The 27,961-nt window shown below is 50.2% G+C and overlaps 7 protein-coding genes across 7 annotated transcripts; 5 read left to right on the top strand and 2 right to left on the bottom strand.

Annotated features, from left to right (window-relative positions):
* Nucleotides 1–3,343: 3,343 nt before the first annotated feature.
* BDQ94DRAFT_59742 (transcription factor domain-containing protein) lies at nt 3,344–6,059 on the top strand. The gene is made up of 4 exons (XM_026776139.1): nt 3,344–3,708; nt 3,784–3,912; nt 4,018–5,206; nt 5,257–6,059. The coding sequence occupies exons 1-4, from the start codon at nt 3,641–3,643 to the stop codon at nt 6,031–6,033; spliced, it is 2,163 nt and encodes a 720-aa protein (XP_026624336.1). The 5' UTR covers nt 3,344–3,640; the 3' UTR covers nt 6,034–6,059.
* A 134-nt stretch (nt 6,060–6,193) lies between these two features.
* Nucleotides 6,194–8,030, bottom strand: BDQ94DRAFT_160619 (putative MFS transporter; the record flags this gene model as incomplete). Its single annotated transcript, XM_026769239.1, has 6 exons — nt 6,194–6,294; nt 6,377–6,508; nt 6,599–6,995; nt 7,047–7,309; nt 7,382–7,442; nt 7,509–8,030. The coding sequence occupies 6 exons, from the start codon at nt 8,028–8,030 to the stop codon at nt 6,194–6,196; spliced, it is 1,476 nt and encodes a 491-aa protein (XP_026624335.1).
* A 329-nt stretch (nt 8,031–8,359) lies between these two features.
* Nucleotides 8,360–10,603, bottom strand: BDQ94DRAFT_147154 (Glucanosyltransferase-domain-containing protein). The gene is made up of 4 exons (XM_026766972.1): nt 10,217–10,603; nt 10,114–10,151; nt 10,032–10,057; nt 8,360–9,978 (listed from the first exon to the last, which is right to left on the bottom strand). The coding sequence occupies exons 1-4, from the start codon at nt 10,301–10,303 to the stop codon at nt 8,516–8,518; spliced, it is 1,614 nt and encodes a 537-aa protein (XP_026624334.1). The 5' UTR covers nt 10,304–10,603; the 3' UTR covers nt 8,360–8,515.
* Nucleotides 10,604–10,817: 214 nt separating this feature from the next.
* On the top strand, nt 10,818–11,648 carry BDQ94DRAFT_147153 (uncharacterized protein). The gene has a single exon (XM_026766971.1). The coding sequence runs from the start codon at nt 10,865–10,867 to the stop codon at nt 11,171–11,173; it is 309 nt and encodes a 102-aa protein (XP_026624333.1). The 5' UTR covers nt 10,818–10,864; the 3' UTR covers nt 11,174–11,648.
* A 2,459-nt stretch (nt 11,649–14,107) lies between these two features.
* On the top strand, nt 14,108–17,056 carry BDQ94DRAFT_147151 (sodium/calcium transporter). Its single transcript, XM_026766970.1, has 12 exons — nt 14,108–14,344; nt 14,524–14,598; nt 14,663–15,202; nt 15,250–15,316; nt 15,363–15,410; nt 15,458–15,499; nt 15,547–15,794; nt 15,841–15,873; nt 15,921–16,228; nt 16,274–16,493; nt 16,544–16,611; nt 16,659–17,056. The coding sequence occupies exons 2-12, from the start codon at nt 14,595–14,597 to the stop codon at nt 16,779–16,781; spliced, it is 1,701 nt and encodes a 566-aa protein (XP_026624332.1). The 5' UTR covers nt 14,108–14,344; nt 14,524–14,594; the 3' UTR covers nt 16,782–17,056.
* Nucleotides 17,057–23,095: 6,039 nt separating this feature from the next.
* On the top strand, nt 23,096–24,700 carry BDQ94DRAFT_147148 (S-adenosyl-L-methionine-dependent methyltransferase). Its single transcript, XM_026766969.1, has 8 exons — nt 23,096–23,312; nt 23,367–23,469; nt 23,516–23,534; nt 23,583–23,702; nt 23,756–23,778; nt 23,827–23,864; nt 23,915–24,058; nt 24,115–24,700. The coding sequence occupies exons 1-8, from the start codon at nt 23,224–23,226 to the stop codon at nt 24,584–24,586; spliced, it is 1,008 nt and encodes a 335-aa protein (XP_026624331.1). The 5' UTR covers nt 23,096–23,223; the 3' UTR covers nt 24,587–24,700.
* Nucleotides 24,701–26,044: 1,344 nt separating this feature from the next.
* On the top strand, nt 26,045–27,948 carry BDQ94DRAFT_180387 (dihydroxy-acid/6-phosphogluconate dehydratase; the record flags this gene model as incomplete). Its single annotated transcript, XM_026773610.1, has 3 exons — nt 26,045–26,456; nt 26,508–26,707; nt 26,758–27,948. The coding sequence occupies 3 exons, from the start codon at nt 26,045–26,047 to the stop codon at nt 27,946–27,948; spliced, it is 1,803 nt and encodes a 600-aa protein (XP_026624330.1).
* Nucleotides 27,949–27,961: the final 13 nt, after the last annotated feature.

Genomic DNA, 27,961 nt, shown 5'->3' with positions numbered 1-27,961 from the left:
CTCCTCCCTATTGGTGTCTGACTCGTGTCTTTTCTTCAATTTTTAGCCGCACGAACATTGAAAGCTGAAGATTCGAAATTAAAAAACGGTCCGGAAACGCAAATGAGCGTCGTACTTTTGCGACTATTCCCGGTATCAGAAATTGAAAGTTGACGACTCAAAATTTTCATTCATGTAAACCTTGATTGAAAACTCAACGGACATCTATACACCTACTGTCCGCGAAAGTTTAGAAGATCATGTGTTTGTATTGGGGGGATGAAGCGGTGGCTGGAAGCATGGCGAACAAGTTGGCGTGATCACATGTTCACAGGCTTGAATGGTGCTGCGTGAGATTTCTTCCTTGAGCGCTATTCAACTGCGTGCTGAGGTCAAATGATGATGATATGACCTTTGGCGTAATGCTTGTCGATAAACCATCACATGCTCGGTAGTCTGTGTTACCAAACCACGTCGCAGTACGTATGCAGTATGTCCCAGGCGATTTCCCCCCACTGGCTTATGGTCTCTTAACGCGTCGAGCAGAGATATTTGCAAGGAAATGTACTGATCATACCATTAGCCATCCTAGCACAGTCCAGCCGATCGGGTATCTCTGCAATCGACCAGCATTGACAAAGCACGCATGAAATGAATCTGTCATGCTGATCAAGAAGCTACTAGTCAAATATTGATATGAGCGGTTTTATATGTGCAAGAAGGCGATGAGGGCTCGGTGAGAGTTTGGGAGGCTTCGCGATGAGCTTGTTTTCTTTCCCTAGTTTCCTCTTCTGTCCATCCGGGACTGTCTGTAGGTGTCAGACCACCGTGCAGTGGCTCCAATACCAGAGCTCGTGGATCTGCGGATATAGAACTTGATAAGCTCTCTGGGGTTCGACGCAGATCGTGGACGAGGCGGCCGACCATGGCACTGGCATCGCCTCCTCAGGTTACCACTTGCTGGTTCTCCGTTCCGGAGCAGCCAATGTCATGGACGCCTAGCCGGTTCCATCAGCACAACTTTGAACGACATTCGGCGAGTCACGTTCTTCGTTTCATTTTGGGATGGGGATCGTTCGTTCACAAGCGCGTTCTGGCGAGGAGGCTTCGGGCCACGCATTCCGGCACATTCGACTCACAGTTATGAGTCTGCACTGAAGACAACACAAGGCATTAGCCAGCAGGCAAAGAGACCGTTGGGAGGATTAGCTTCACTTTTCAGATAGCGAGAACTCTCTTCGCGTCCGCCATCCAGAGGGGGTGCATGGAGGACATCGAGGGACGCATTGTTGAGTCCGCCGCCCCTCGAGCAAGGGAGGCGGGCAGGTGATTTACCAGGGTCCGTGCTTAGAAGGTATCTAGTAGACGCTTTTGCGATAGAAACGTATCCAGGGGGGATAGCGAAGAATGAGACGGGATGAGGTCAACACTGGTCGAACAGGTGAAGCCGTTGGATGTTTCGGCCGAAGCGGGGAGAAGATCGGGAAAGGAGAGAGTTTGGAGAGAAGGAAGCGACTTGTTCTGTCTGCCTGATCAGCAGGGCCAACTCCCCCAAGCGCCAGACCCCCAAGACTTCTCTCTCCGTCTGCGTTCGCATGGATGGCAGGAGAGGAAAAAGAATTCCCAACATCCACTGACCCAACATATGCGAACCAACCACCGGGGGGGCAGTCGACCGTTCAAATATGCTTCTTTCCCTCGGCCGAAACTTACTTGAGTAGTTCTGAAGTTCGGCACGGCCACCTGGATTGGCATGGAAAATGGTTCCGTATGGGGATGTGGCTGACTCTGTGACCCTCTCTTTCCAGCACGCGGACCAACAGATTTTCCTCCTGGAGCTTCGGCGGGGATGAAGTAAGGGCAGGATCTGGATGCCAGATTTCCATGCGCGATCTCGCCGATGGGATCGCAGGGAGGGAGTGGATAAAAGGGAAAAAAGGCGAGGTGGCGAAGAAGCAATCGGGTCCAGCTGCACTGTTGCCAGCTTCGAACATCGCTTCGCTACTAACAGTCTCTTAGTCTCGTTTCCCTCCCTGTGGCACCGGCACCCAATTCCGGATGTCCCCCTTCGCCAATGCGCTAACCAGGTTGTCCAGACTTTCAGCCTGATCTTTCCTCCAGTCTCATCCGGTTTCTCAGGATTAGCACCCCTTGCAACCGCCCGGCGTGGGACCCGATTGCTCGAGGCTTCTCAACTGCCCTGTCGGCTCTGCGATCGGTGATTTCTTCTATGGCATTACTTGTCTTATACTTCTGATTGATCTACAGCCTCTGTTCCCTCTTTTGAAAGTCCCGACCACACAGCGTGGGAGGTACGCACACAAGTACTGTTGGACAAGGCTTGGATGGGTTACGCGCACTTCGGGGTCTGGAAATTAAATCCGCATAGATAGACCCGCGTTAGCGCGCACGCTTGCGGGCAGCCACTGTCGATGTCCTCAGCTCCCCAACTTTTTAAACTCTACACTAATCTTGCTTTTTGCCCCTCAGACCTCGTCCCGCGAATTGCGTTCAGTCGGGGCTCCGGTTCCTGTCAGGTTTACACCATGCTCTGGTTTCCTTCTTCCTCCCTCTGGCAATTTTAATTGGACGACGACGGAATCCATCGTTTATCCACGCGTCGCGCCCTCACTCACCTGCCTGCGGCTATGTGACACGTCTAGGGGACTCTTCCTGGGCGGCTCGGAACCTTGCTCGGGTTTGCCGGTTTTACAATTCGCTCGGAATTCCTCGTTGACAAGTCAGATGGGGTTTGTCTTGTCTCGGATCACAGAGCATTTCCGGTGCGCGCACAATGGTTGAGTGCAGGAGATCAGATCATAAACTGGAATGGGGTGGAACAATGCTCCTCAGCTTTGCAAGGTAGCAGGCTTACAAGGATCGCCGTGGCGCCCTTGGCGCGTGGACACTGCCGTAACGCCACAGAGGTGGGAGACGGTGATTTCTCAGGTGTGCAATGCACGTGTTGGCCGCGGACTTGCTTCGTGTGCGCCCTCAAAACCGGTTGGCACTCGCCCGAGACGATCGTGATGCACGGCTCCACTCGGTTTAAAAGTTTGATGTACATGCCAATACTTGAGAAGATGACAGTGGAGTGGGACACGCTAACCCGGACAGCGTGTAAAAAAGTGATTTACTAGATTTGCTTATATCCATAGTAGTAGTACTAGTTGCTAGGAGGTCATACTCAAACATGAGGCTGAAGACTTGATACTAGATGCATTGCGGCAGTCAAACAGCAATATGATATATATATTTCTGGTAGTAGTTGGCACCTTGTCTCGAATTCTTATTCTTAAGGACCGCAGGAAATCCATTACTTCGTATCATACTTCTACCAAACCACTAGATAGTAGCATACTATCTATGCACCAAGCCTAATTATAAACGAGCTGCACAAATACCTAACTCGCCCCTTCTCTTGCTGTTTTGATGCAGCAATCCGACCTGGTCAAAATCAAGTAACTCTCGATCATGTGTCGCGATTCTTATCTAAGCGACAGTCTCGGCCTGAGGCTCGGCGATCTGTACCGACCGCCGACAGTCAGAACAACTCGATTCATCACTCATCCACTTCATCAAAATATACTCTGCACCAGCTACACGTCTCTTGCGGACAGTTTCAGGACGTGATACATCGAGTTGGGCATAGTCATGACTCATGAACCGTAGAAAACATCCCAGAGCGACCGACGAGGTCGAAAGTCCGAAACGGAGGAAGTTTGTTGCGTACGTCTACCCATCTCCCTCAAGCAGCAATCTGTGAACATCACAGCTAATTTCATCGTGCAAACATCCTTTCAGCTGCCAAAGGTGTCACGCACACAAAATCAAATGCTCTGGCGACCAGCCTTGCGCCAAATGTCGCCAGGTCGGCTGTGCCGATGAGTGCCAATACGCACCTCGGGACCGCCAGGTCAAAGTGAGCGAAAGGTAACGTCCAACGTTCTTGTGACTCACACGATGCTCGGGGATGGAAGGATGTCGTGCATGGCTTTTTATAGTAGCCGGGAATTGGACTGATCGAATTTTCCTCAGTTATCTGCACGAACTGCAGGCCGAGATTCGACGCCTGCGAGAACAACCGACCCCCTCGGTCAATCCGACCGAGGCCGAAGACGGGCGCGGCGGCGGCCCGTCGCGAACGGCAGAGGCGCCAGATGAAGCGGAGAGCAATAATAACCCCAATGTGCGCAATCCCTTGATTGGGGACCGAGCTTGGTTCCACCCATACGATCCTTCTGCACCACCGATTTTCGTGGGTGAGGCGGCATGCACGGCCTTTGCAACGCGCTTCCGGCGCTTCTTGACGGGGAGTAATGCGACGGCGCATATTACGCGCACGCAGTATGTCCGGGATGAGAATATCGCCGCGGCTAATACGGGGGATCTCTGGTGGCCGAGTCTGCATCAGGCGCGGTTACTATTGAAGATTGCGCTGCGGCAGATCGGTTTCATTTATCATCTGGTGCTGCGCAAATCGACGCTGGAGAAGCTCGAGGAGATCTACCAAACGGGCGACTTTGAGTGCAAGGTCAACCAGTGCAAGTTCTTTGCTCTGTTTGCGTTTGGGGAGGCCTACTCCATGCGGAATGAGCCATCCTTGGGATCTAGAGTACCAGGAACCAAGTACTTTGCGCGGGCGTTGAGCTTGGTGCAGGTGCTGCCAGAAAGGACGAGCATCACGCATCTGGAGACGCTGCTGTTGCTGTCTTTATTCTCGTATTATCTGAACCGACGGCATTCGGCTTACGTTTTAATTGGAAGCGCCATGCGTTTGGGGTTGTCGATCGGAATGAATCACAACGTTCCTGAGTCGCAGCTGATCGATCCGATCGAGAGGCAGCACCGGGTGCGCATCTGGTGGACGATCTACATCTTCGACCGCATGTGGGGATCGAAGATGGGCCTACCGTCCCAGATTTTGGATGATGATATCCATTTAGACATGCCGTCCAATGTTACCCCGGCACAGTTACAGGAGGAGCAGTTCTCCGATACCGAGTATCTCAAGGCCAACATCAGCCTGGCGCGGATCGTGGGTGAGACGATCGCCAAGTTGTACAGTCGCCGCAAGTACAGCGAGACATTCCTGCAACGCGTGCAGAAGCTACTGAAGGCGCTGAAGAACTGGGTGGAAACACTGCCAGAGCATTTGCGACTGGACCAGGTGGAGCCCGAGATGAGCCGGACGCCGGTAGGCTCGCTGCATCTATCGTTCAACCAGGTATGTTCATTCCAATTTCCACAGGATTCGATAACTGACCCCGAAACAAGTGTGTGATCTTGACAACCCGGCCAACCCTGCTCCACATTCTGATCAAACTGAGCGAAGCGGACGGAGCCCGACCAGAGGACATCGAAGAGATCTCCCAGCCGGTGCTCACACTCGGCGAAGCCTGCATCCACGCTGCACGGCACTCACACTCGATCATCCTGACACGATGGATCAACGGCACATTACCCACCTTCGGGTTCTTCCACGCACACTACCTCTTCTCCTCGGCACTCGTGCTCGCCATGTCCAGCTTCACGCCCGTCGGCAACCCCGCAGACCTGGGGGCCTTCGAAACCGGCATGGAGGTGCTGCGATCGATGAGCGAGAATGGCAATCTAGCGGCATCGGAATTCTACATCAACCTGGAACAGGTCAAAGTCTGCCTGGACCGATATCTGAGCGAGCGACGACGCGATTCCCGCAGTCGACGGAACGCCGCTGCAGCAATCGGACCCGGAACGGTATCCGCCAAAGACGCGGCCGCGTCTGCAGCGGCGACAGCAGCGGTGACTCCAGCTTCAACCAACACGGCACTGACAACGCATAGTATGGCCGAGGGGCCGATGGCCCCAGCCGAGTTTGGACTGCACCCGGTGACGACGGGGGTGCTGGAGGGAGGAGTAGTGCGGGATGCAGCGAGCGGGTTCACGACGGCGATGGCGTTTATGGAGCCGACAATGCAGGACTTTTTGGCGCAGAGCGATTTCGATTTGGGGATGTTGCATCCGGTGGATACGTATATGAATGAAGAGAATGTATATCAGGGGTATAGCTGATCCACGAAATAAGACATACTCTATGCAGTATATTTTATTACTATCTATCCAGAATGTAGTATCAAGTCTATCCATCTATATCATGAAACCATACACCATACCAAATGCATACTCATAGTCACATAATCCCATAACTAAACCTCCAACAACCCGAAGGAGATTAAGCCTCCCCCCACCTCCTCTCCACCCACCGCTGCATATCCAACCCCTTGCGGGTGATAATCACCACCAAAACGCCTCCAATAAGCGACAAAAACACACCTACCCCAACCCCACCGTTAGCCATCACAACCAACCAACCCAGAGACCCATACCAAGATAATTAAGAAAAAGGAATACTCACAAATAGTAAACGTCCACCCCACCCCAATAGCCCCAATCAACGGCTCCACAGCAGCACTACTCCCCGCGGAAAACAAATACTGGATGATGTATTTCCCACTGATTGCTTCGGATCGTCGATGGGGGAGTGCTTCTATTCACCCCCAAGGAATCAGATTAGCATGTGCACACTTCAACACCACAACACAAATCATGAATAGAAAGGGGTAGAAGAAAAACGTACCAGCAGCATACGTATTCAACCCATTAAACGTGCCCATAAGCCCGACGCCACCAAAGAACGCCGCAATGATAGGGACCACCATGCCGCCTTTCTCTTCCTGGAGAGTCCAGCCATAGACGAGTGCCGCGGCAGGGAGGACGAAGAATAAGGTCCCGAGACCAGAGTTAAGTCTATCTTGGGGAAGACGAACGCCATCACGTTTAATGATGTACTTCCGCACGGTACGGTCAGAGAGCCGTCCGCCGAGAACACTACCCACGAGGAATCCCGCGCCGGGAGCGAGGTAGAAGAGCCCCGAGACGAGGGCGGTGGTGAGGTGGAAGCGCGGGTTGAAGATGGAGCGGGCGGAGGTGAGGATGGCGTATTGGAAGGTGGAGAGGAAGCCGCAGGTTAGATCCTTTTCTTTATTAGTGGATGTATGTAGGGGGGGTATGTGGGGGGTATGTACGGCAAGGAAGATATTAGGGTAGACGAAGAGACGGATGATGTGGACGGGGTTGAAAGCGCGGAGGATGCGGAGCATAGTCTCTTTCGTGGTTGGAGTGGTAGTTGTAGTAGTAGTGGTGGTGGTGATGGTCTTTGCATCTGCTGAGGGTATCTCCGGCACGAAGATCAAGGATAGGATCAGGCCGAAACCTGTCATGGCGACTTGCACCCAGAAGATGATGCGCCAACTGGCGAAGGTGACGATGATGCCGCCGAAGCAGGGACCTATACTATTATTAGCATGCTGCATAGTACCATGATATTTAGACAGTATAGTTTGAGGAATAGGGTTTATACCAATAGCCGGGCCCGCAACAGTCCCTACCATGAAGAATCCCACGGCCGTTCCTCTAACAACCTAGATACTAACATCAGCACCACATCCAAAACAGCAAAATATTGTACTAAGAAGAGGGGGATATACAGGCTCATAAATATCCGCCAAAATGGTCTGCCCCATCACCATAAACGACGTGCCCGTCAAGCCGCCCAAAACACGGAATGCCGTAAACATCTGTAAATTGATGGCGGCGGCCGTACCCGCCGAGCAGCCGCACAGCACCAAAACAGCGATGTTATACGAGATGCGACGGCCGACTAACCGACTCATGGGACCCCAAATGAGCGAGGAGAAGCCCATGGCCAAGAGTACACCGGCGTTGATGACATTGAGGATTTCCTCGGTGGTGTTGAAGCGGGTTGCGATTTCGGGGGTGGCGGGGAGCAGCGAGGTGCTGTTGAAGGTCACCGCGAGGGTCATCCATGAGACGATGAAGAGGATGATGGATTTGTGCCAGAAGGGGAGGTCATAGCCTTTTGTTAGAGTGGGTTTTTCATTGATTGATGGTTGTTGTGATTTAGGAGTGTCATTGTGCTGCATTGGTGTTGGTAGTTGTGTATTTGCCTCTTTGGGTAGAGATGGGTTGGATTCGAGATCGGGAGCCATGGCCGGCATGGGTCCCTTCTAAACTAAGATTATATTTTCGAATTAATTTAGGAATCTTGACTGCTATCTCTTCATTTATCTGCGATACTCCCTTATCTTATATATCTCGTGCAGACTCTTCCGATTCGGCCTGCCGGTTGTGTGGCCGAACTGCTCGCTCGGTCTGCTCGGGAGTCTGGCCGAGTCGGCATCCGCTGCCGATGCCCGTTGACACGCACGCACTTTCGGAGTTGGATCGCGTGTGCTGCAGCTGCATGTTACAGGTAAGAACTTTAACAGACAGCAGAACATCATACATCATACAAATTTTATAAAAGCATCGTTTATAAGGGCAGTTATAGATTTAAGATAGTGATACAAAATATGTGCATTAAATGCTACTTGGAATAATCACAAAGTAGAACGGATTCAATTATGTACGGCTAACAAATCCACCAGTCTTCACGGGCCAGGAAAAAAAAGGGCCCCACACTTCCGCTTCGTGCTTACAGCAGGATCATGCCAAGAGCGGCGCCAACGGCGGTCACCGCATAGGCACCCAGCTGCCAGCTGCCGACCTGGACAGCGTTAGGGGCAGTCAGACCGGCACCAGCACCCTCGGAGGTGCTGGAGCTGGCGCTGGCAACGGAGCCGCCGCCGGTGGGGGAGGAGGTAACGCTGCCGGTACCGGCGGTGCCAGCCTCCTTGAGCAGGGAAGAGCAGGTGCCAGTGGCGGCGCTGGAAGAGGTGGTGGTACCATCACCGCTGAAGTCGCAAGCGCTGGCCTTGGCGCTCTGCTTCTCGTAGTACTGGTTCATGACGAAGCTGAGCTGCTGCTTGGTGGAGCAGACACTGTAGGCACCGTAGTCACCGGTGGTCGAGTTGCTGGACATGCCGGCGCAGTAGTCACCCTTGGCGCAGATGTAGTCGAACAGGTCACCGTACTTGCTCTCCTTGACCGAGTCCTTGACGACGCAAGACAGAGAAGCCTCCATGCAGGAGCAGAGATCCTCGTTGGGGGAGGGGGGCAGAGTGTTGGTGGCCTCCCAGGCGGTGCCGACGCTAGGGCAAGTAGGGGTGGCAGTGTTGCTAGCGGACCAGCTGTTGCTGTTCACACCGGTGGCGGTGGCCTTCAGCATCTGGGAAGACAGGTTGGAGAAGTCCTTGAGGGTGCTGACGCTGGAGCCGTCGACCGAAACCAGACCGTAGTCGTTGTCCTCCTGGAAGTACATGTAGACGATACCACCGCTCCAGACGTCGTTCATCTGGTCACCGAAGAGGACGGGGACATCGGTGAAGGTACGGGGAGAGGGGCTGTTGCAGCCATACTCGGAGAAGAAGGCAGGGACGGGGTAGTCCTTGAACTCCTCGGTACGGGCCTGGTAACCGGAGGTCTTGAAGGAAGAGTCACCGCACCACTCGTAGATGTTGTAACCGAAGAAGTCGATGCGGTCGTCCGAATCACCGCAGACCAGGTAGTTCTTCAGGTCGTCACGGATGGTGGAGTCGTCGTCAGTGGCATAACCAACGCCGAGGGAGCTACGGTAGTTCTTGGCCTTGATGTAGGCCTTCATGTCACGCACGGCGGCCTTGACGTAGGCAATGGCGTTGGTGTTGTTCTGGCTGTTGGCAACCTCGTTACCGGCGAAGAAACCGATGACGTTGGTGTAGTTGGCAAAGGCATCGACGACGCTGGTGTAGCGAGAGTAGAGGTCGGTGTTCCACTGGGGGTCGTCCCGGTTGATGGAGGTCGAGGGGGCCGACAGGTCAGTGATGAGGTAGATGCCAGCATCCTGCAGCGCCTGCATGCACTCGGTGTGGTCCTTGGTGGGGTCGACAGCATAGGTACGGATCACGTTGGTGCGCAGCTGCTGGAGGTAGGGGATATCACGCTTGCAGGTGGAGGCATCGGCCAGAGGGTCGGTGTAGTCCGCGTTGGAGGAATCAGTGCCGTTGCTCGTGTAGTCCTCTGGTGATGGGTTAGCTGCGCGTCGAGGCGCCATTGACAATTGAGCTACATACGCTGATAGGCAACGCCACGGATGAAGCTAGCATGGGTCAGTAAGGAATGCGGAAACGATACCAGAAGTGTGGATCAACTTACAATTGAGTGCCATTGTTGGAGTAGAAGAACTTGTTGCTCTATTCCCAGTGCCGACCAGTTAGGAACTTGATCCCCAGCCCTGCAACGGATGGTGGAAACATACCTTGGCCTCAATGGCAGGCAGGTCCGCGGCAATGGCGCGGCCCAGGAGGAGCGAAGCTCCAGCAAGGGTAGTAGCGGAGAACTTCATTATGGTGAACAGTTATATGTGAAGCGAGAGTCCGAATTCAATGTAGCTGGTTCTTTAAGTCTGCAGATAAAAAGCACTGCAGTCCCGAGGTATCAACTTTCCACAGGAGAGTTAAGATACAAGGGAGAAAGAGGAAGAAAGTCTAGAAGTATACAACGAGTGACTGACGGCTGAAACAAGGCGCCGTGGATATAGCGATGGCTGGATGGATGATGGAAGTGGCTGGGAAGGAGAGAAAGAAAGAAAGAAGATGGGGAAGAAGAAGGAAGAAGAAGAAGAAGAGAAGAGAAGAAAGAGGAGGGAGGGGGTATTTGGAAATAACCAGTACCAGAAGGGGGGGGGAGGAGGCGAATGACGGGGGTAGCGAGTGGCCCCGGCCCCTGCCTCTCACTAACTACAGTTACTTACTACTGACTGACTACTAAGACTATCCATCGCAGGCTGTGTGCCTGTCGGATGTCCTGGCTTACGACGCTCTCCGCTGTAAAAATAGTAAATTCCACCATGATTGGATTTCCAGTCGATGTTGATCTCCAGGGTGGACAATCCATTGTCCGGTCTATGGGGCTATTCCTGTCCCTTCTCACTTCCTTTGTTCCAATGCTACTACGATCTTACTCTCCCATGTGGCAGTGTCATGGATCGTCTCTCATTTCCATAGACAAGCCTTTTTCTTGTGACTCTCTTCTTCCCGTCAAGCATCGTGGGCGCTGGAACCATTTCCACTTTGAAAAAAACCAGACCTGGCCGGAAAGGGCCATGGGTCACGAACGAAACAGACGAGAGAAAGCAAGCGGGTGGGCTGCAAAGGTGAAACTAGCCCCAGGACCCTGTGGGATGATTGGCTCAGGACCCTGGCGGGGGTTTTAATACGGGCGGTAATACGGTGTTCTGACGGGTCCAGACTCATGCCGAGCCTGGTTCCTTGTTCCTGACCTGATCCAACTGGGCAGGTTCCGGGCTCATCCTCTCGCCGTTTCCGTCCCTGTCGCTGGGGAATTGACCTCTCAGGCCCTTTCGTTCTTCTCCGTCCGGTGGGGCGTCTGCTTATTGGGATTCTCTCCTGGACGGCTCATTCACTGCACATCCTCAGGGCCAAATGATGGGAACGGGAGGATGGGAAGTCAACTCTAGACTCGAAATCTGGTTGTTGGTTGGTTTTAAATACACCCTTTTGACGTTGAGACACATCCAATGGACAAGACTCAGACACTCTGGTTCTATTTCCATCAAATCTGACACCTTCCACTGAAACCTCTCCTATAAGCAGAGCTGGCACTGCCAAAAAGAGGAGACTGCCGGACCGAGCGGGCCTCTGCCAAGACTGCCAAGAACACAATGAAATGGTTGGTTTTGCGCTGGTAATGTGACCATACGGTGTACCATACGGTAATGGGGACAGGGAAAGACCCTCGGACCCTGGCAGGGTCTAAGGGTCTGCCGGCCCTGACCACCCCCGAAGGGGCCGTAAACTAATGTAAGGCTGGGTAACTTTAAGGTAACAAATCCCAACCTTGGGATCCACAATTCATGTCCAGGAGAATGAAACATGGATGGCAACTGATCGTCTCATCCAATATTTATTTATTTATTTATCAATTGAGTATTTTTTGTTTTGATTGCAGTGCTTTCTGCTTTTACCCACTCAGATGGAGCTTCACCAATTGCTTGTTTAGCATCGCTTCATCTGCATTGGTGTACACTGTATCCACGTTGCTTCCCACGGCTTCTAAACATTCTTCCGGATTAGCCGTGTCTATCTATAGCGTTTGACGTAGATGAGGAGGGTGGCCACTGTCCGGCTTCAATAAACCTCCGTCATTCTCAGACAGTCTTCAATAGCTTCGCTTCCGGTGGAGCAGGAGTCTGACTCGCTTACACAGTATGGTCTGTCTATCTCTCCTCCAGGCACCAATTTTCGTGGGGTCGGTTGGACAGGAAATGCCGCAACACTCAGGAGTCAAAAGTACAAAGAAACAATGCCATCCCGTCCCCGATCCGGAAGCATCAGCTGTGATCGGCTGCCGAAACACAACACGGGATACCAAGCTTTGAAAGATCATCGAGCGGCTTCCAACTACTCGACCCAATAACAGCCCGTCCACTGCCTGTTGCTTTCGCCTCTCGCTTTCTGCCTTCTCCTTATTATGGTGTCTGTGTCTGTCTTTGTCCACCCATGCTGACCATGTCTCTGTCGGTGTTGTCATCACTCCTCGCCCATCCATCACTTTGCCATGACCTCATTCTCCCCTCCAACCCCCTCCTTTAAAGCAAGGGGGAGCACCCCACTCCTGGTATGAGGATGGAGGATGGACTCACCGATCCAGCCTGCCATTCACCACCGTTGGACGTCATCGGCTTGCTCTGCTGGAGCTTGTAGGCGCCACGATCGCTGTGTTGCGTGACTCCACACATTGGGAGATGGCTACCAACCACGCCCTATTCATCTGTCGCTGTCCTCACCTTGCACGGCATGTTCTTTGTAGCACCTGAAGCGCACTTTTCCGGCGCTTCGATTTGTTGGTTGTCTGTTATGGTCGGAGTTGCATTGCGCGATCGACGAGGTGCTGACTGGTTAACGCCTGGTCAGAATGTCAGCTGGTAGTACAACATGTGCAAGTTCCTCTATCGCTGGGGTAACGGAGTCTCCCAGCTCAGAACAGAGGCACTTCGATCAGACGGACGGAAGTATGTTTGATGAGACTGACAGACTACACAGTACGTACTAACTATAAGCCATGTGGGAGGAGCCTTGGACTGAGTACTCTTGTGGCGGTGCATGTGGCAGTGTGCTGGACATACTGTGTGGCTGACTGACTGTGGCTCAGCCACCACTAGCCACAAATGTGGCGGTCAGGCACTTTCCCGCTTATCTAATATCTGAGTAAGAACTGTCACCAATCAGGGGTCACCACATGGGGCGGCGCGAAACAAGCCAGGGGGCCGCAATTGCTTCGCCAAAGTTTTAACTTTGATTACGACAACCACAAGATCCTCTGGCAAATGGGGCCATTCCGTCGCTGTTCTCACTTGAAGAAACTTCGCGACAGCGTTTAGCGATCATACTGCTGCCCAATATATAGATCTCCTGCCTGTCCTACCTGACAGACAGGCAGCCTACTTGCAGTAGAGGCCCGATGAGGGTGAAATATCTGCTGTCCGCTCCTTTGTGCCCCTGGATCAGCCAAGCACTCTAGACATCATCATGATGAATTCTGCACTCCGCTCGCAAATTCAAAGCCTAACTTCGTTAGTTCGGAGGCAATCTTGGTCTTGGCGGAGTGGTGTTGGGGGTTCCCCGATTGTCAATTGCCTTCTCTAGAAGCGCCAGGGGCTGGATTCACCAAATCTTCACCCACTCGCCAGCTGGGTAGCCAGTGAGCTTGCAGGATGCCTCATTGCCGATGGGGACACTTGGGGGTTATCAAATATCAATCGGGAGGATCCAGCAAATGAGAGGGCCGCCTGTGCGTAGACTAGCGGTAGTTTTGTGGCTGTGCTGCAGTGCAGCAACTCAAACCAAATAATGAGAGATTGTGACGACAATCAACTTGGAACTCTCCTGTGCAGTCTCTCCTTTCAATCACTGTGTGTGTGAATTCTGTGTGAATTCTGTGTGTCTGTCGGAACTTGCCCTTACAGTGTGTGAGGTGTCATTCTTTTCATCCAGTCCTGCTTTGGATTCTGTTGTCGCTCTTTACCGTTGTCATTGCACAGTCCCCGTGTTGCTGCATTCCCGTAATATTAGGCTTTTTTTTCTATATATTACATCGCTGGCTGCTTCTGCACGCGACGTCCCTCCTTCTGCTCTTTGATTTTTCTTCCTATAATTATCGCATCAGCACCGGACCCATTCTGGAATATCTCCGACGCCGCAGTTAGTTTGTCTGTCGAGACCAACCTGAATCAAATCCCCTCCAGCTCGACTGTAGTTTTGGCAGCCACTTGAGGCGGAGTCTTCACGAATCCACTTCAGCCACACTTGAGCCTCCAACAAGGGCTCTTTTGCTGTCTAGTCTATCACTTGGCTACTCCACGTCAGTGAGTCTATTGCTTGTCTTTGTCTTGCCTATTGGATTAAGCATGGATGACCGCTGGTTCCGCGCTGTTGGGACGTCCATGTGCGTTCATCGCCTCTCACCAACGCGGCTCCGTCGATCGCCCTTCTAAATTTGTCTCTTTATATATCATCGCTGACATGGTGCCTAATCATCTTCCAGTACATAGATCCCAAGACCCCTGCATCATTCTTTCTTGATCATCGATCAATAATTAATACACGCCTAGCAATATGCGTATGTATTTTCTTCTGCCCCCTTTTCCGCCCGCGAGCGTCCCTAACGTGCATCTTGGCATCAGATATCTACAAACGACATGCCAGGAAACTGGCCTGGTATGACCAGGAGGGCGAACCATCCTCGGTGAACCCTTTCAAGAAGTTTCGCAGACAGCCCCGACGCACCAATTCGATCCAGCTGGAAAACCGACTCACCCCCGTGTTGTCTGAGGGCGGAGTACGCCTGTCCGAGGAGCGCCGGCGACGGAGAGACATGACCGATGGTCTCGTCGGTCCTGAGCATGCAGATAGCTTCCCTCCTCAGTCCGCTGGCACTGATTTGGTTGGAAGAACGGACAGCAATGATAAAGCGGGCACCGACCCTTCCATGCATAGTCAAGTTCCCATCAATGTTCCGCGCCAGGATGAGCCCGACGACCTGCAGGGCCCGCGAAAGAGAAGGACCTTCTTGAGCAACACTTTTAAGCCCGAAGATGATCAGTTGACCACTGATTCGGGCAAGCCGATCGCAAAGAAGCACAAGTTTACTGTCATGGGACAGTTGAAGGCTACGATCTTCAATTCTTGGATTAACGTTTTGCTTGTCGCCGCGCCGGTTGGAAGTAAGTATCTCAACAGATTCTCAAGAAGCTGTACTGACTCCTGATAGTTGCGTTGAATTATGTCAACGGTGTCAGCCCAGTGGCTGTCTTCGTGGTGAATTTTATTGCGATCATGTAGGCCTACGCTTCCCGGGTACAACTACTCAGCTAACGTGAACAGCCCCCTTGCAGCCATGTTGAGTTACGCGACAGAGGAGATCGCCATGCGGTATGTTGATCGAAAACTCTGACTGGATAATTCTAATGAAGACACAGCACGGGTGAGACAATCGGAGGTCTGCTCAATGCGTCTTTCGGGTAAGTTCTATTCACATCCACAGGATTTCTGGTCTAACCCCGTACAGTAACGCGGTCGAACTTATTGTTGCCATTATCGCTCTGGTGGACAATGAAGTCACCATCGTCCAAACATCTTTGATCGGAAGTATGCTTTCGAATCTGCTTCTGGTCATGGGCATGTGCTTCTTCTTTGGTGGTATCGACCGTCTAGAGCAACATTTCAATCCTGTGGTTGCTCAGACGGCCGCTAGTTTGCTAGCGTTGGCCGTGGGAAGTTTGATTATTCCCACGGCGTTCCACGCTTGGTCCGATGGTGAGTTTTAAATTATCGTTCATCTGACGCAGCTAACAATTTCTAGCTGGCGATACGGGAGTCGCACCCTTGTCACGAGGTATGTACCTTTCCAAAAGCGGTCAGATGTCAGCTTACATTTTTCAGGCACCAGTGTAATCCTGCTGGTCGTTTACGGATGCTATTTGTTTTTCCAGCTCAAGTCGCACACGGAGATCTACAACGCTCCCAGCCCCAAGGTAGAGAAGAGACGGCAGAAGGTGAACGAAGGTGATGCCAGCCGGGGTATCGCGCAGATCGGCAAGATGTCCGCCTCCATGGCGGGCGAACATGCGCAGAACGTGAAACTGCAGGAACCGGACGATGAAGAGGAAGAGCCTCAGCTGAGTGTTGTCGTGGCTGTGCTGACGCTCGTTATCTCCACCGTTTTTGTTGCCCTGTGCGCTGAGTTCATGGTAAGCTACCCTCTTCTCTCATCAGGCGCGTAGCTAATTGTTTAGGTTGACTCGATCGACGCTCTCACCACACAAGGCCACATCTCCGAGACTTTTGTCGGATTGATCCTTCTGCCTATTGTGGGTAATGCGGCTGAGCACGCCACCGCCGTGACTGTGGCATGCAAGGACAAGATGGATCTGGCCATTGGTGTGGCGGTAGGATCCAGCATGCAGATTGCACTATTGGTGCTGCCATTGATCATCGTGATTGGATGGGGCATGGGTAAGTTTATAACCGACTATATGGATCTGAAATGATGCTGACAGTAACAGGTAACGACGATATGACTCTGTATTTCGATGCCTTCCAGGTGATTCTTCTTTTTGTGGCTGTTCTTTTGGTATGCCTCCCACCCCGCTACACCTGAATGTCGACTAATCCATCCAGGTAAACTACCTCATCGCCGACGGAAAGTCGCACTGGCTAGAGGGTGTATTGTTGATGATGATGTACCTCATCATAGCCGTGGCTGCCTGGTTCTATCCCTCCAAGACTGACCCCTCCACCTAAGGCGGCCTGCCATACCAGCATATTTGTTGGAATACTCTTTCTTTTCTTTCGACGTGTACAATATTGTCATGATGCCTTCATTTCTTGATTAATCTTTTATGTGATGCCGGATACCAACTGCATGACTCGTCTGTTTCATTTATCTACAAAAGTACTGCCGATGGAAGATACACTGCAATCTACTAATGTCTAGCCGATTCGATAGTCAATAATGCATTAGCCGGGATACCCCCTAAATTTCCGATTAAAGCGCACCCTGAATCTAACCCTAGGACAACAGGTCCAGGCGTAATAGTGAAGTGTAGCCCTTCATTTGCTACACATTGAATGATATCCCATGGACTTCCATTGTATGAATGGCATCAATGATAAGCCAGACAATGCAAAGATGAATCAGTCCTCAATTGAATAATAACCAATGAATTATCATTGTCTTCTTTCATATATATAAAGGCCTACATTTTCTCTCCTCCAAATCTTCCATCTACATCTATCTCTAGCAAATGTTCTCAAACCATTAAATCTAGCATATAACCATATTCGATCCTAAACATGATCCGTACCATCACCCTAATACCTACCTGGCTAAGAATTTACTCAAGAGAATTATAGACTCTTCTTATATCTTCTAAAGTGTAATGTTCGGTATACTATCAATTTATTCCTCCCGCCATCTTCTATAATTAAATAGATCCACTGCCACTTGCAACCACCACACCCAGCAAGTGAACGACATCCATGTGGAACCTAATTCTAAACATATGACTCTAAAAATTTGTCTATTTAAGATGAGTTGAGTAGTATACAGAGAAAACACGCGACATATAATGATTAACCATATTCAATGCAAACATACAACCGACCGAAGACATGTCGGAAATATATCCTGCTCTTCTCCCAACTATCCGAAAGCTGGATCGACCCCCTCAGGCAGCTCCTTATCAAGCAGATCCGAGTTACACTAAATACAAAACCTCGACTAGTAAAGATTTCGTTACTTTCTATCCGCCCGGGCTGGCAAATGTGCACTCCGGTTGCTTCTATGCGGAGGAATACAGACCTGTTTTCAACATCATTTCCAGAATGCAAAGTATAACGGGTGCACTGATGATATCCGAACAAATGAGCCAGATTATCATCTGAAGACGAGGATGGGACTGCTTCTGTTGGGCGCGATCACAGCCCCTGCTGAGCCCCCCACCTCCATGCCCTAGGGGGGTATATGGGTAGCGACATCAATGCGGGGAACGAGCGCAATGGCTTACTAGAAATCAGACAATCTGGTTCGATTTGACTCATGAATGGGGTCTATCAGCTATACTCAAGCGGGTGTGGCTGTCCTTTGCTTTCCTTTCAAAACAGGACGCTTGGGTTGGGTGGGTGGGAATGTGTGCTTTTGGAAGAACCAGAGAATGGTATGTTTCTACACAATCTTGTGACTGACTATTGTCATAGCTTTCAACTATAGTAGGGGGTGATACTAACATTGGGTTGGTGTACAGGTGCTGCAGAATCTGGATAAGCATGATGATTCTCTCGTTGATGCTGATATCCTCATCCATCCTTGACGAAGCCCGAAGCCATTCATACACTGCGTGACGGACAGCACATCTCTGAAATCAATCCGTGTGTTTGAACTGCGTTGCGATTTCTGTGCTTGCGTCAGAATTCCCTGGGTACTTGTTTTATACAAACGAACAAGAAGTCAAATGCTGCGCAAAGCTGAACGACTGGCCAGCTCCTTAAATGGAGCTATATGCTAGATTTGCCATGAATAGATCTGAACGGATCTGTCGGATTGAATGGACTTAGTTAAGGTCTAGTTATGCCATCCTACACAAAGTGGCCGAGAATGAACAGTGGGATGATTCTACTAAGGCTCGTGCGATGGTCTATGCTTCATGAGCGCAAGCGGACATAATCTGGATAGAAATATGATACCAATTCGTAACGCTGGAAAGTCGGCACAGTCCACAGGCGGTTAAGGCATGGTGTGCGGCAAGGAAACGGGCATATGACCCAATGAATCCAAAAATGCCGGCTGACTTTCCCGGGGACCTGAGTGGCCTCTTTGAAATTGAAGTATTCGATGAAGCACACATGCTGCGTATGAGTCAAAGGGATTGCGAAGATCACTCGACATCTGCTCGTGCTTTGCTATGGCAACTAGTGGTTAGTTTATTAGCAGCATTGAGCAGCTCTACCTTTTTTGATAGCCTCCCCCACCCCCTTGGGGGGGACAATTCGTGCCAACATTATCATACATTGATCCACAATCCATATATCGACCACTACGTTGAATATGGTTTCTGTCTATATATTTGGATGAGTTTTGGGCATAGTGAACAGCGCACAAAAAGCTGTCCGAGGGTCTGCGCCCCTTGTACTGTTGGCTAATGCAGGAGGGTTGTGAACTGACCATATCTATACACGCAGACTCTGTCTTATATGACGCTCAAGATTACAAAAGCCAGCGTCGCTTGCGATGACAGGAGTGTAACCTTGCGCAAGGAGCACATATATGGGAGACCAGACTGGAATTATCCGCTGAACAATGACCGGAGAATCCTGTGTCGCCAGTTTCCTGCACGCGAAGACACCGATGAAACGGAATGAATATACCGACATCCTGTTCATATTGCTAACCGGCTATGCGCCAACAGGTATGCTTGGAAACGCGTCGATTCTCGAATCGTACGCCGAGGCGTTTTATGACACTAGGGAGGACCCAATCTATAGCCCGGTGGCAGAAATGTGCTTCCTTCCCTTGTGGAGGAACGACTGCTTACCATGTGTATGTATATTGCCTTTGCCTAGAAGTATGCGGAGCTAATCGGACCTACAGATCTACCCAGCTCTGGCACAGGTGTGAAGTTTCCGCTATCACAGCCAGGGACAGGTACAATCGCCTCAGTGCGGAGTGTCGGAAACTCTTTGGCTGCTAATTGGCACTTTACAGAGGAAGACGTCGAAATTCCTATACCGAAGCCTTTCTATTTTTTTTATTATGAAACTTATAACATTAACCACAGTATATCTCACTATAATAGCCAAAATAGGGCTCGAAGAGCTCACAGGTCTTCATATAAATGCAAAGAGTCCTTGGGATAGCGTCCGCTCCTTTGCCCATTGTTGGCTGCGCATTGACGGAGATTAAGGACCCGGCATGTATCATTCCAGCCTCTGCTTAAAAAGGGTGGGCTCCTTTACTGCGACGGACAGGTCATCGCGTCCTCCACAGCCCCAGCTGAACCTCGGAGCATGGGAATTATCAGTCCACGTCTACCAGACAAATCTTCGACGTGTAAACAGGCATCAATTTCGGCACGTATAGTTGGGTAGGAAAATTCTCACCAGTTCAAACTGACCAAGGCATTGCCATAGCCCCTTGAACCAGATGGTAAACCCACAGGGGCACCCGCTGCTGTGCATTGCTTCGAACTGGGCAATTGAAGCGACAGGGTTTCCCAACCATCGTCACAATCGATGCCTCGCTTTTCTCGCGCCAGCGGCGCTACCACCACCATCATCACAGTTGCCGCTGCCTGGTTATGCGGCATATCGTGAGGGCAGGAAGCACTGATATGCAGTTCTGTTACCAAGTGGAAATATTACTTGCACTCGAAGCAGCGGCGCCTCTGGGGGACGGTAAGTCAACTCATTTGCACGGATGTGCGCGCTTATAATATGGCGGAGGTCCTATCCCTTGCGACTGCCGTCGTTGGGGCTTCCATCATATTTGGACTCGTCTTTGTTGGCTGGTCTTGGAGACTACGCGGAGCGGATATTGGGGTGCTCTATAGAATCATCCTTTATGGCCCGACACACCCAAAGGATCTACCACCGTCTAGCGGAAAGTAAACCGCGTGAACAAACTCCGACGGAGAATGTTGAGAACCGGGTGGCCTTGACACGGTCACTGATTGCGACAATCTTACCTAGGATATCAGGCTGTGTTAAACGTAGATCATACCTGCGAGTGCCGATATGAGACTGCAAGATGAGAGGCAGGTACCTATAACGACGAGAGATTTGTGGGTCGAGGTCAAATTCCCGCTGCTATCCCATCGTCTGTGTGATCTTGGGAATCTCCACATTGACGAAAAACATATCTGCTTAAAGGATACCAAAGCTATGTCCTTCTCTATTGTGCAGTATCGCTCTTCACAAAGACATCTGGCATTTGCCAAAGCCAGAAGAAGTAATGACGGTCCAACCGCGTCGCACTATTAAGTAAGTAATAACTGCTAATAGTGGAATCTCCACAATTGCTTGGTCAGAACTTATACACAGGCGGAGCAGGATATGACGCGCTTCCCTGAATTATAATTCAGTTTCCAGAATAAGGGCACGAAAATCAAAGCAGACAGCGATAGAAGACTCCAGTGTTCAGCAAATATGATTGTTACTTGAACTAATAGGGCAAAATTTCGACCTTGATATGGCGAAACTGGCAAATCTGGTCTATAACAAGCGGAACAGAGCTTCCTGGCAATGAAAAGTGAAAACGTAGCGACGCATTGCGGCTGGTAATGACAGTTTATGCCGCGCAGCTTGAATGTAAAAGCCAGTGACAAGGACTATGCATATATAGTTCGTCTACTATTAGTCGATGGTAAAATGGAAATATAAAGAAGGTAAGGGTGTACTCTGTCACATAACATCATCATGCCTTCCTAGTTAGTATAGCAAAGCATGTGTCTACTTCACAAGATTGGGATAACCTCTTCTCTCTCTCTTCTCTCCTTAATCGGAACTACATTACAGTCACAATCACACAATCACAATCGCGTTAACATGTGTAATGCTGCCACAACCATTCGAGAATAATTCATAGAAATAATTTGTAACTGCAAGAGCACTTAACAACCAGTCCAATATGCTAAGAAACAGGATACTTAGCTTCAGGCTACTATTCGCCCAGTGGCGTGCAATCGGCCAAGCCACAGCCTCGCCGGCCCCAACGCTTATGCAGGTGATCGCTTGGCTATCATCCTCTAGTGAACCCTGCATCACAATCCTTCGTCTTTATGCAGCTCTAATATACGTTCATGCCGACTAGAACACCTCTGCCTGTCTAGACCCGTTGAGTAGACTATATGGATTATTTAAAATCAAAGATCAGGGAAAGATTTGCCTCTAAGGCTCAGAAAAGCCTAGATCCCGCCTCAGAGAGGACTAAAACTAGCAAAGCCTCTGCCTCAACATCCGTCACAACTATATCATCCAGTGCACAAGTTAGGAAACGAAGGAGGGTGTTATATTCCCTATATATTTGGAGAGATCAAGTTTCTCAATAGATTCTCCGAGAAACGAGAGTGCCAGCAACTCAGTGATTCATGCCCAAATGAGAAAACTCTCTACCGGTTAGCCGCGGCGATCGTTGTAGCACAACCTCACGATTCTTCCCAACCACGAGAACAGGGACATTGTCACCCAATATCGACATATTAAGGTTCAGCGACAAAAGAAAGAAAATCTGAAACATAAGTCCGCCGTGGAAAAGAAAGGCTGAATCTAGGCCTATGCTGGATAGCTATAGGCGTTATAAAAGTACATGATATAGCCTCAAATTGCCTGGTTAATGCTGCAGATCACGGATAGGAATAGATCGACCGCCCTAGTGTGCACAGTTTATCTATCGCCTACCTTTTTCCTGTTCCAGGATAGAATCGCGCACAAGGCCCACTGATGAGCTAACCTTGCATATCGATCCTTCCGGCTGCGCGTTCCGCCAATGATAGGTGGCGCCTGCACGACAGTGGCACCAAACAAGCTTGATCGATGGTTCTCGATGTACTGTGCAGGTGATCATTGATGGGGTATCGGGCGAACTGGAGATAACTCGGCCCTCGTCCTTATATTGTTTGATAGTGTACATTTCATCTAAATGAGCTGGGGAGCATTGTTGTTTCTGAATAAACTCGGCCTGGTTTTGAAACAAGCTGTACTATAGAGCCTGTACTCTACAGAGAGTGCAGGCGTTCGGTAAAGTGTGAGTGTCCGTGATTTCATGATGGTTAGGTGTGGAAGTTCCATTGATATCTGTGAATCGAGTAGATGCCCTATGTATAAGAAGGAAGCGACGAATCTGCAACCGAACGGAAATAGTAACCGCTCAGGCCCCGGCTCCTTCCGATGTGGGACTTCAGTCACTTGCCTCGCTAGTCGCGCCACAATAAATATAGTGTAGTGGGTAAATGGAAAACTGCTATAAGGCAGTTTTTCCTGCATGTGCTGGAATCATCCGGAGTAAGGTTGTTCTAATGCCGACGCAAATCCCGAGTCACACCGAACCTTATCGGAAGTGGATGCGCTTCCGCGGTTCGTGCCTGAACCCTTGTTTTTTGACTGACAGGCGCAGAGTACATATTGTGACGGCTATCATGAAGTTAAATAAGTGTTGAATCCATGGCTTAAAGTATGCGATCCGTCTTCATTCATGGTAATTAGTCACCGAGATACTGGAACAGCAAAAGTTATGGAAGACAGTATATCAGACTTAGACACAGTAGACTATGATATGGAGCGGTATGTATCTATCCATTCATCCATAGTTTGCACCAACGACTGACTGAAAGAAAGAGAGACAGAGAGCTTCGATACTGAGCCCCATCCGAACCTGTACAGGCATGGTCGACGCTATTCCTTGACACGCTTGGAGCAACATCCGTGGCCGATTGACGAGGTGAGCCCCTTACTTGTATTGGAATGATGCAGCTAACAAGTTGAAGTTAGAGAAAGACAGACTAGGTATGGGTATCTGCTACGCTATAATATCCCTAGCTAATAATGGAGTAGAGGAACAACACGTTTTGCTTCGTGAGCTGTTCCAGGATAGATTATACCTCGCCCCTATACAGAGTCCGCGAAGCGTCCTTGATATTCGCACTGGCACTGGTTGCTGGGCTATGGAATGTGGTACGTTCAAGGTGTACTTGCGATTGTTATCCAGGGATTAATATATTATGCAGCAGAAAGATATCCTTCATCGACTGTAAGTCTGAAGACATTATGCATCGATGCAAAGGAACTGACCAGTTAGGTTCGCGGCATCGACTTAGTAAACATGCAAGAGGAATGGTACGACTTCCTTGCGTGGAATGGCCCTAAATTCCAACTAATTGATATAGGGTACCACCAAACTGCGAGTTTTGGGTCGACAACCTTTGTGAACCAGGCTGGCATACCCAATACGCAAATATTGACTTAGTTCATATTAATCAGATCCAGGGTGATCGCCAGCTCTTGTCACTTCTACTCGAGGGATCATATAGGTAATCACTCTCCTAGAAAGAATTTTCACCGCCAGACTAACTCATCATAATTCCAGTTGCTGCGCTCCAGGCGGGTGGGTGGAGATATGTGATATGAGAGTTAAACTAGATAACCCTGGTGAAGACAGCCCATTCCACAGTTACATCCGGGAGATGACCACAGCCCACGCCAGAGATGGTCGCCAGTTGGATCTTCCTCTTCATTTCGGAGCGGAACTCACTCAGCATGGATTTACCAACGTCACTCAACATACTTATGCTATACCTCTATGCACTGCGGGCCACGACGAATTGACGACAAAAATCATTCAAAACTGGGCTGCAGGACTGGAAGGGTACAGTTTCACACTACTGGAAAAGTACCTTGGGAAGAGCTTCGCGGAAACTGTGCTAATGTGCGCTTCTGCGCGTCGGGCACTAAAGGGCAAGATTGAGGGATATTTGCAAATGTCGGTGAGCTTCTTGCATGATTATGACACGATCCTAACCCTTCGCAGACAGGTTGTGTACGGACAGAAACCGGGTTAGTTGAGTTGAATGACCGATGAAGACATAGATTCCCTGCATCATCAGGACAATAGACTATGTAGTATATATCTCGTAGCCGCGATGATCGCGCTAATCGACAGAAGACGTTAGGATGTATCGGGTCCAGCAAAGCTTTATCATAACATTCCACGTCAAACATATACTATCTGATAATATAGCGTATGGCTGCTTTCCATACTCGGCATATCTTCCCTGATGTATCCCGGTCAACTTCCATCATCAACGTATGGAACACGACGAACCCTCAAATGCAGTTAGAGGTGACTCTTTTTGAACAGAACTTGTTTTCTGGCAAACAACATTCCCATAGAGCCCCAATGTGTCCTGTCACTTATCAATATCCAATGCCATGCATATAATCCCGGTTAGTGGATTGGGGAAAGGCAAAGAATCTCGTTTTCCATGAACAAACAATCTCTAGCTCAACGGCTCAAGCATTTTCCCTTGGGGTAGTCCAACAGGCTTGCCAAAGAAAGGGAGCTCGGCCCAGTCTGTCTCTGTAGTCACTATTACTGTCCTTCGGAAGCAGGTGGGCTAGACGGATTATGGCAGAAATATACGAACACAATCGTCAATTCCTAGTAGCGGTTGCTCCTGGTTGATTGATTGTTAGCCTTAGTAGGGATGATACTTACTTATTCTGCACTGAGAATAGCTGTTAAAGGATTCTATAGTTCATGCATCAGCGGGTTCAAAGATCACGGGAGGGCAGCATACCTTACGATTAGAAAAGAAAATAAAAGAATGGAAAATAGGGACTAAAATAAGGAAATCCAATAATTTTCTGTCCTTAATGCATACTGATCTAATTGAAAAAATTGTCCCTCATGCTTTACAAAGACCAAGTTTCTAGTACTTAAAGAGCTAGAGTGACTATTCCCAGCAGCGGATCGACTCCGCCCCGAAACACGGATGCGCTCCGCTCCTCCTATTGAACCGATACTAATTCATAGTAGTCATAGTATAACTATCAACATCAACATCAACACCCTCAAAGCGCACCACATCCAATAACACCAATTTTCGTCACAACATCCACCCAAACCATATCATCATGACTCTATCCACAACCCAACCCACCCAAACAACGGGCCCAACCTGGACTTCCCTCCCGGCCACCCCATTACCCCGGATTGACATTGCCAGATGAGTCAAAAAGGAAAGACCTAACAGAATTACAGAAGCCTAGTGCTCCCCACAAAGCTTCGCGTCCACCTGTGTGTTATGATGTGGGGATTGAGAAAATATGTTGTCACTTCCACACAGGTGAACGGGTCGCTGCCGCAGTCGACGGAGATGCTCCGCTGGCTTCGGCTATGAAGCTTTGCCGAATGCCATGATCATCATTATAAATCCCCCACCAGAACATCGCCAATGACCGGGGAGATTCATCCGAACTCATTTCACGGAATATTGTAACAAATGGTGGCCGGGAAGATGGATACCACCGAGCCTGAGAACCAAGATTACAACCTCCAGCAGCCAATCACCTCTACCACAGGTTTGCGACAAGGACTGACATCCTATGGAGATGCCCACTTCTCATTATTCCTGCGCAAAGTGTTCATCAAAGCACTGGGATACTCAGAAGATGCGCTATCTCGTCCTATAATTGGCATAATTAACACCGGATCTGGCTTCAACCCATGCCATGGCAACACTCCGCAGTTGATCGAGGCCGCCAAGCGAGGCATCCATCTTAACGGCGGTATTGCTATCGACTTTCCGACCATTAGTTTACACGAGGGATTTTCACATCCAACGAGTATGTTCCTTCGAAATTTGATGAGCATGGATACGGAGGAAATGATCCGCGCGCAGCCGGTTGATGCTTGTATTATGATTGGAGGTATTTCACCCTATTTTTCCCCAAGGCGGCGGGTGATGCTAAGGATTGCAGGTTGCGATAAGACAGTCCCTGCCCAGATTATGGGAGGCATTTCTGCAAACAAGCCCGTTTTGTCGTTGTTAACTGGGCCAATGATGCCTGGCAGTCACAGAGGAAAAAGGATCGGATGCAGAAACAATTGGGCATCATTCCGGGCGGGAGCTATAGACGTGGAAGAGATTACCTCGATTAATGAGGAGCTTGCGCCAACGGTTCGTTCAACCTGTCTCTTCTATATAGGCCGCAGCTAATGAATTTATAGATTGGAACATGTGGCGTCATGGGCACAGCAAGCACTATGGCGTGTATCACCGCCGCATTAGGACTTACTCCCTTACAGGGCGCTTCAGCACCCGCTGTATCGGCTGCAAGACTGCGTATAGCAGAACAAACAGGTGCCAATGCAGTCGCCGCTGCAAAGGAGCGAAGAACACCACGACAGATCCTGTCAGCCGACTCATTCTACAACGCTGCTGTTGTTCTCCAGGCCATTGGCGGGTCAACAAATGCTATGGTCCACCTAATGGCTATTATCAATCGACACCCCGACATCAGCGGAACAATCAATCTCAAAACACTCGATGACATTGGCCGAAGCACCCCCCTCCTAGTGGACTTGAAGCCCAGCGGAGACAACTATATGACGGACTTTCACAACGCTGGCGGCATGCTATGTCTTCTGCATCGCCTGCGACCATTGCTTCGCGAATCTGCGATGACAATTACCGGCGAAACACTAGGAGACATACTAAACCGAACACCGTTCCGCGACTTCGAGTACTCGCGGCAGATTATCCGAACACTCTCTAACCCGCTCTGCCCCTCTTCTTCACTGGTTGTTGTAGCGGGCAACATAGCCCCCAACGGGGCGGTCATCAAGGCATCCGCTTCCAAAGATAAGCGTCTCCTGCGGCATAGAGGCCCCGCAGTGGTATTTGAGAACCCCCGGGATCTAGCTAAAAGACTAGATGACCCCGAGCTTGAGGTAACTGCAGATTCTGTGCTCGTTCTGCAAGGCATTGGGCCCATTGGGAACCCAGGGATGCCGGAGGCGGGTATGATTCCTATTCCTCGCAAGCTGGCAGCTCAAGGAGTGATGGATATGCTGAGAATATCGGACGGGAGAATGTCTGGTACTGCTGGGGGCACTATTATCTTGCATGTTTCTCCGGAGTCTGCAGTGCTGGAGTCGCCGTTTGGTGTTGTTCAAACGGGTGACATGATTGTTTGTGATGTAGAAGCTAGGTTGCTGCAGCTGGATATTAGTGAGGAGGAGCTCCAAGACAGGATTAGACAGCGAGAGCAAGCAGTCACGGAGTCGGAGGACTCCACGTGGAGGAAGAGACGGTATCAACGGGGGTATCGGGGTCTTTATGAGCGGGAGGTGAATCAGGCGCATCTTGGGGCTGACTTTGAATTCCTAACTGCGGATGGGCCGGTGGTCAGTGAGTAGATGGTGTACAACT

Source organism: Aspergillus welwitschiae (assembly GCF_003344945.1).
Source record: "Aspergillus welwitschiae strain CBS 139.54b unplaced genomic scaffold BDQ94scaffold_24, whole genome shotgun sequence".
Lineage (NCBI taxonomy): Eukaryota > Fungi > Ascomycota > Eurotiomycetes > Eurotiales > Aspergillaceae > Aspergillus > Aspergillus welwitschiae.
Note: the sequence above shows the minus strand (reverse complement) of the source record. Positions and strands in the feature narration are given on the sequence as shown.

Coding starts and splice junctions, on each gene's coding strand:
- BDQ94DRAFT_59742 (XM_026776139.1), top strand. CDS start 3,641: ATGAACCGTAGAAAACATCCCAGAGCGACCGACGAGGTCGAAAGTCCG. Junction 3,709..3,783: donor AAACGGAGGAAGTTTGTTGC/GTACGTCTACCC, acceptor ACATCCTTTCAG/CTGCCAAAGGTGTCACGCAC. Junction 5,207..5,256: donor TGCATCTATCGTTCAACCAG/GTATGTTCATTC, acceptor CCCCGAAACAAG/TGTGTGATCTTGACAACCCG.
- BDQ94DRAFT_147154 (XM_026766972.1), bottom strand. CDS start 10,303: ATGAAGTTCTCCGCTACTACCCTTGCTGGAGCTTCGCTCCTCCTGGGC. Junction 10,152..10,216: donor TGCCTGCCATTGAGGCCAAG/GTATGTTTCCAC, acceptor CACTGGGAATAG/AGCAACAAGTTCTTCTACTC. Junction 9,979..10,031: donor CCGTGGCGTTGCCTATCAGC/GTATGTAGCTCA, acceptor ACCCATCACCAG/AGGACTACACGAGCAACGGC.
- BDQ94DRAFT_147153 (XM_026766971.1), top strand. CDS start 10,865: ATGGGGCTATTCCTGTCCCTTCTCACTTCCTTTGTTCCAATGCTACTA.
- BDQ94DRAFT_147151 (XM_026766970.1), top strand. Junction 15,203..15,249: donor TGTCGCCGCGCCGGTTGGAA/GTAAGTATCTCA, acceptor GACTCCTGATAG/TTGCGTTGAATTATGTCAAC. Junction 15,317..15,362: donor GTGAATTTTATTGCGATCAT/GTAGGCCTACGC, acceptor TAACGTGAACAG/CCCCCTTGCAGCCATGTTGA.
- BDQ94DRAFT_147148 (XM_026766969.1), top strand. CDS start 23,224: ATGGTAATTAGTCACCGAGATACTGGAACAGCAAAAGTTATGGAAGAC. Junction 23,703..23,755: donor TTGCTGGGCTATGGAATGTG/GTACGTTCAAGG, acceptor TATATTATGCAG/CAGAAAGATATCCTTCATCG. Junction 23,865..23,914: donor GTAAACATGCAAGAGGAATG/GTACGACTTCCT, acceptor TAATTGATATAG/GGTACCACCAAACTGCGAGT.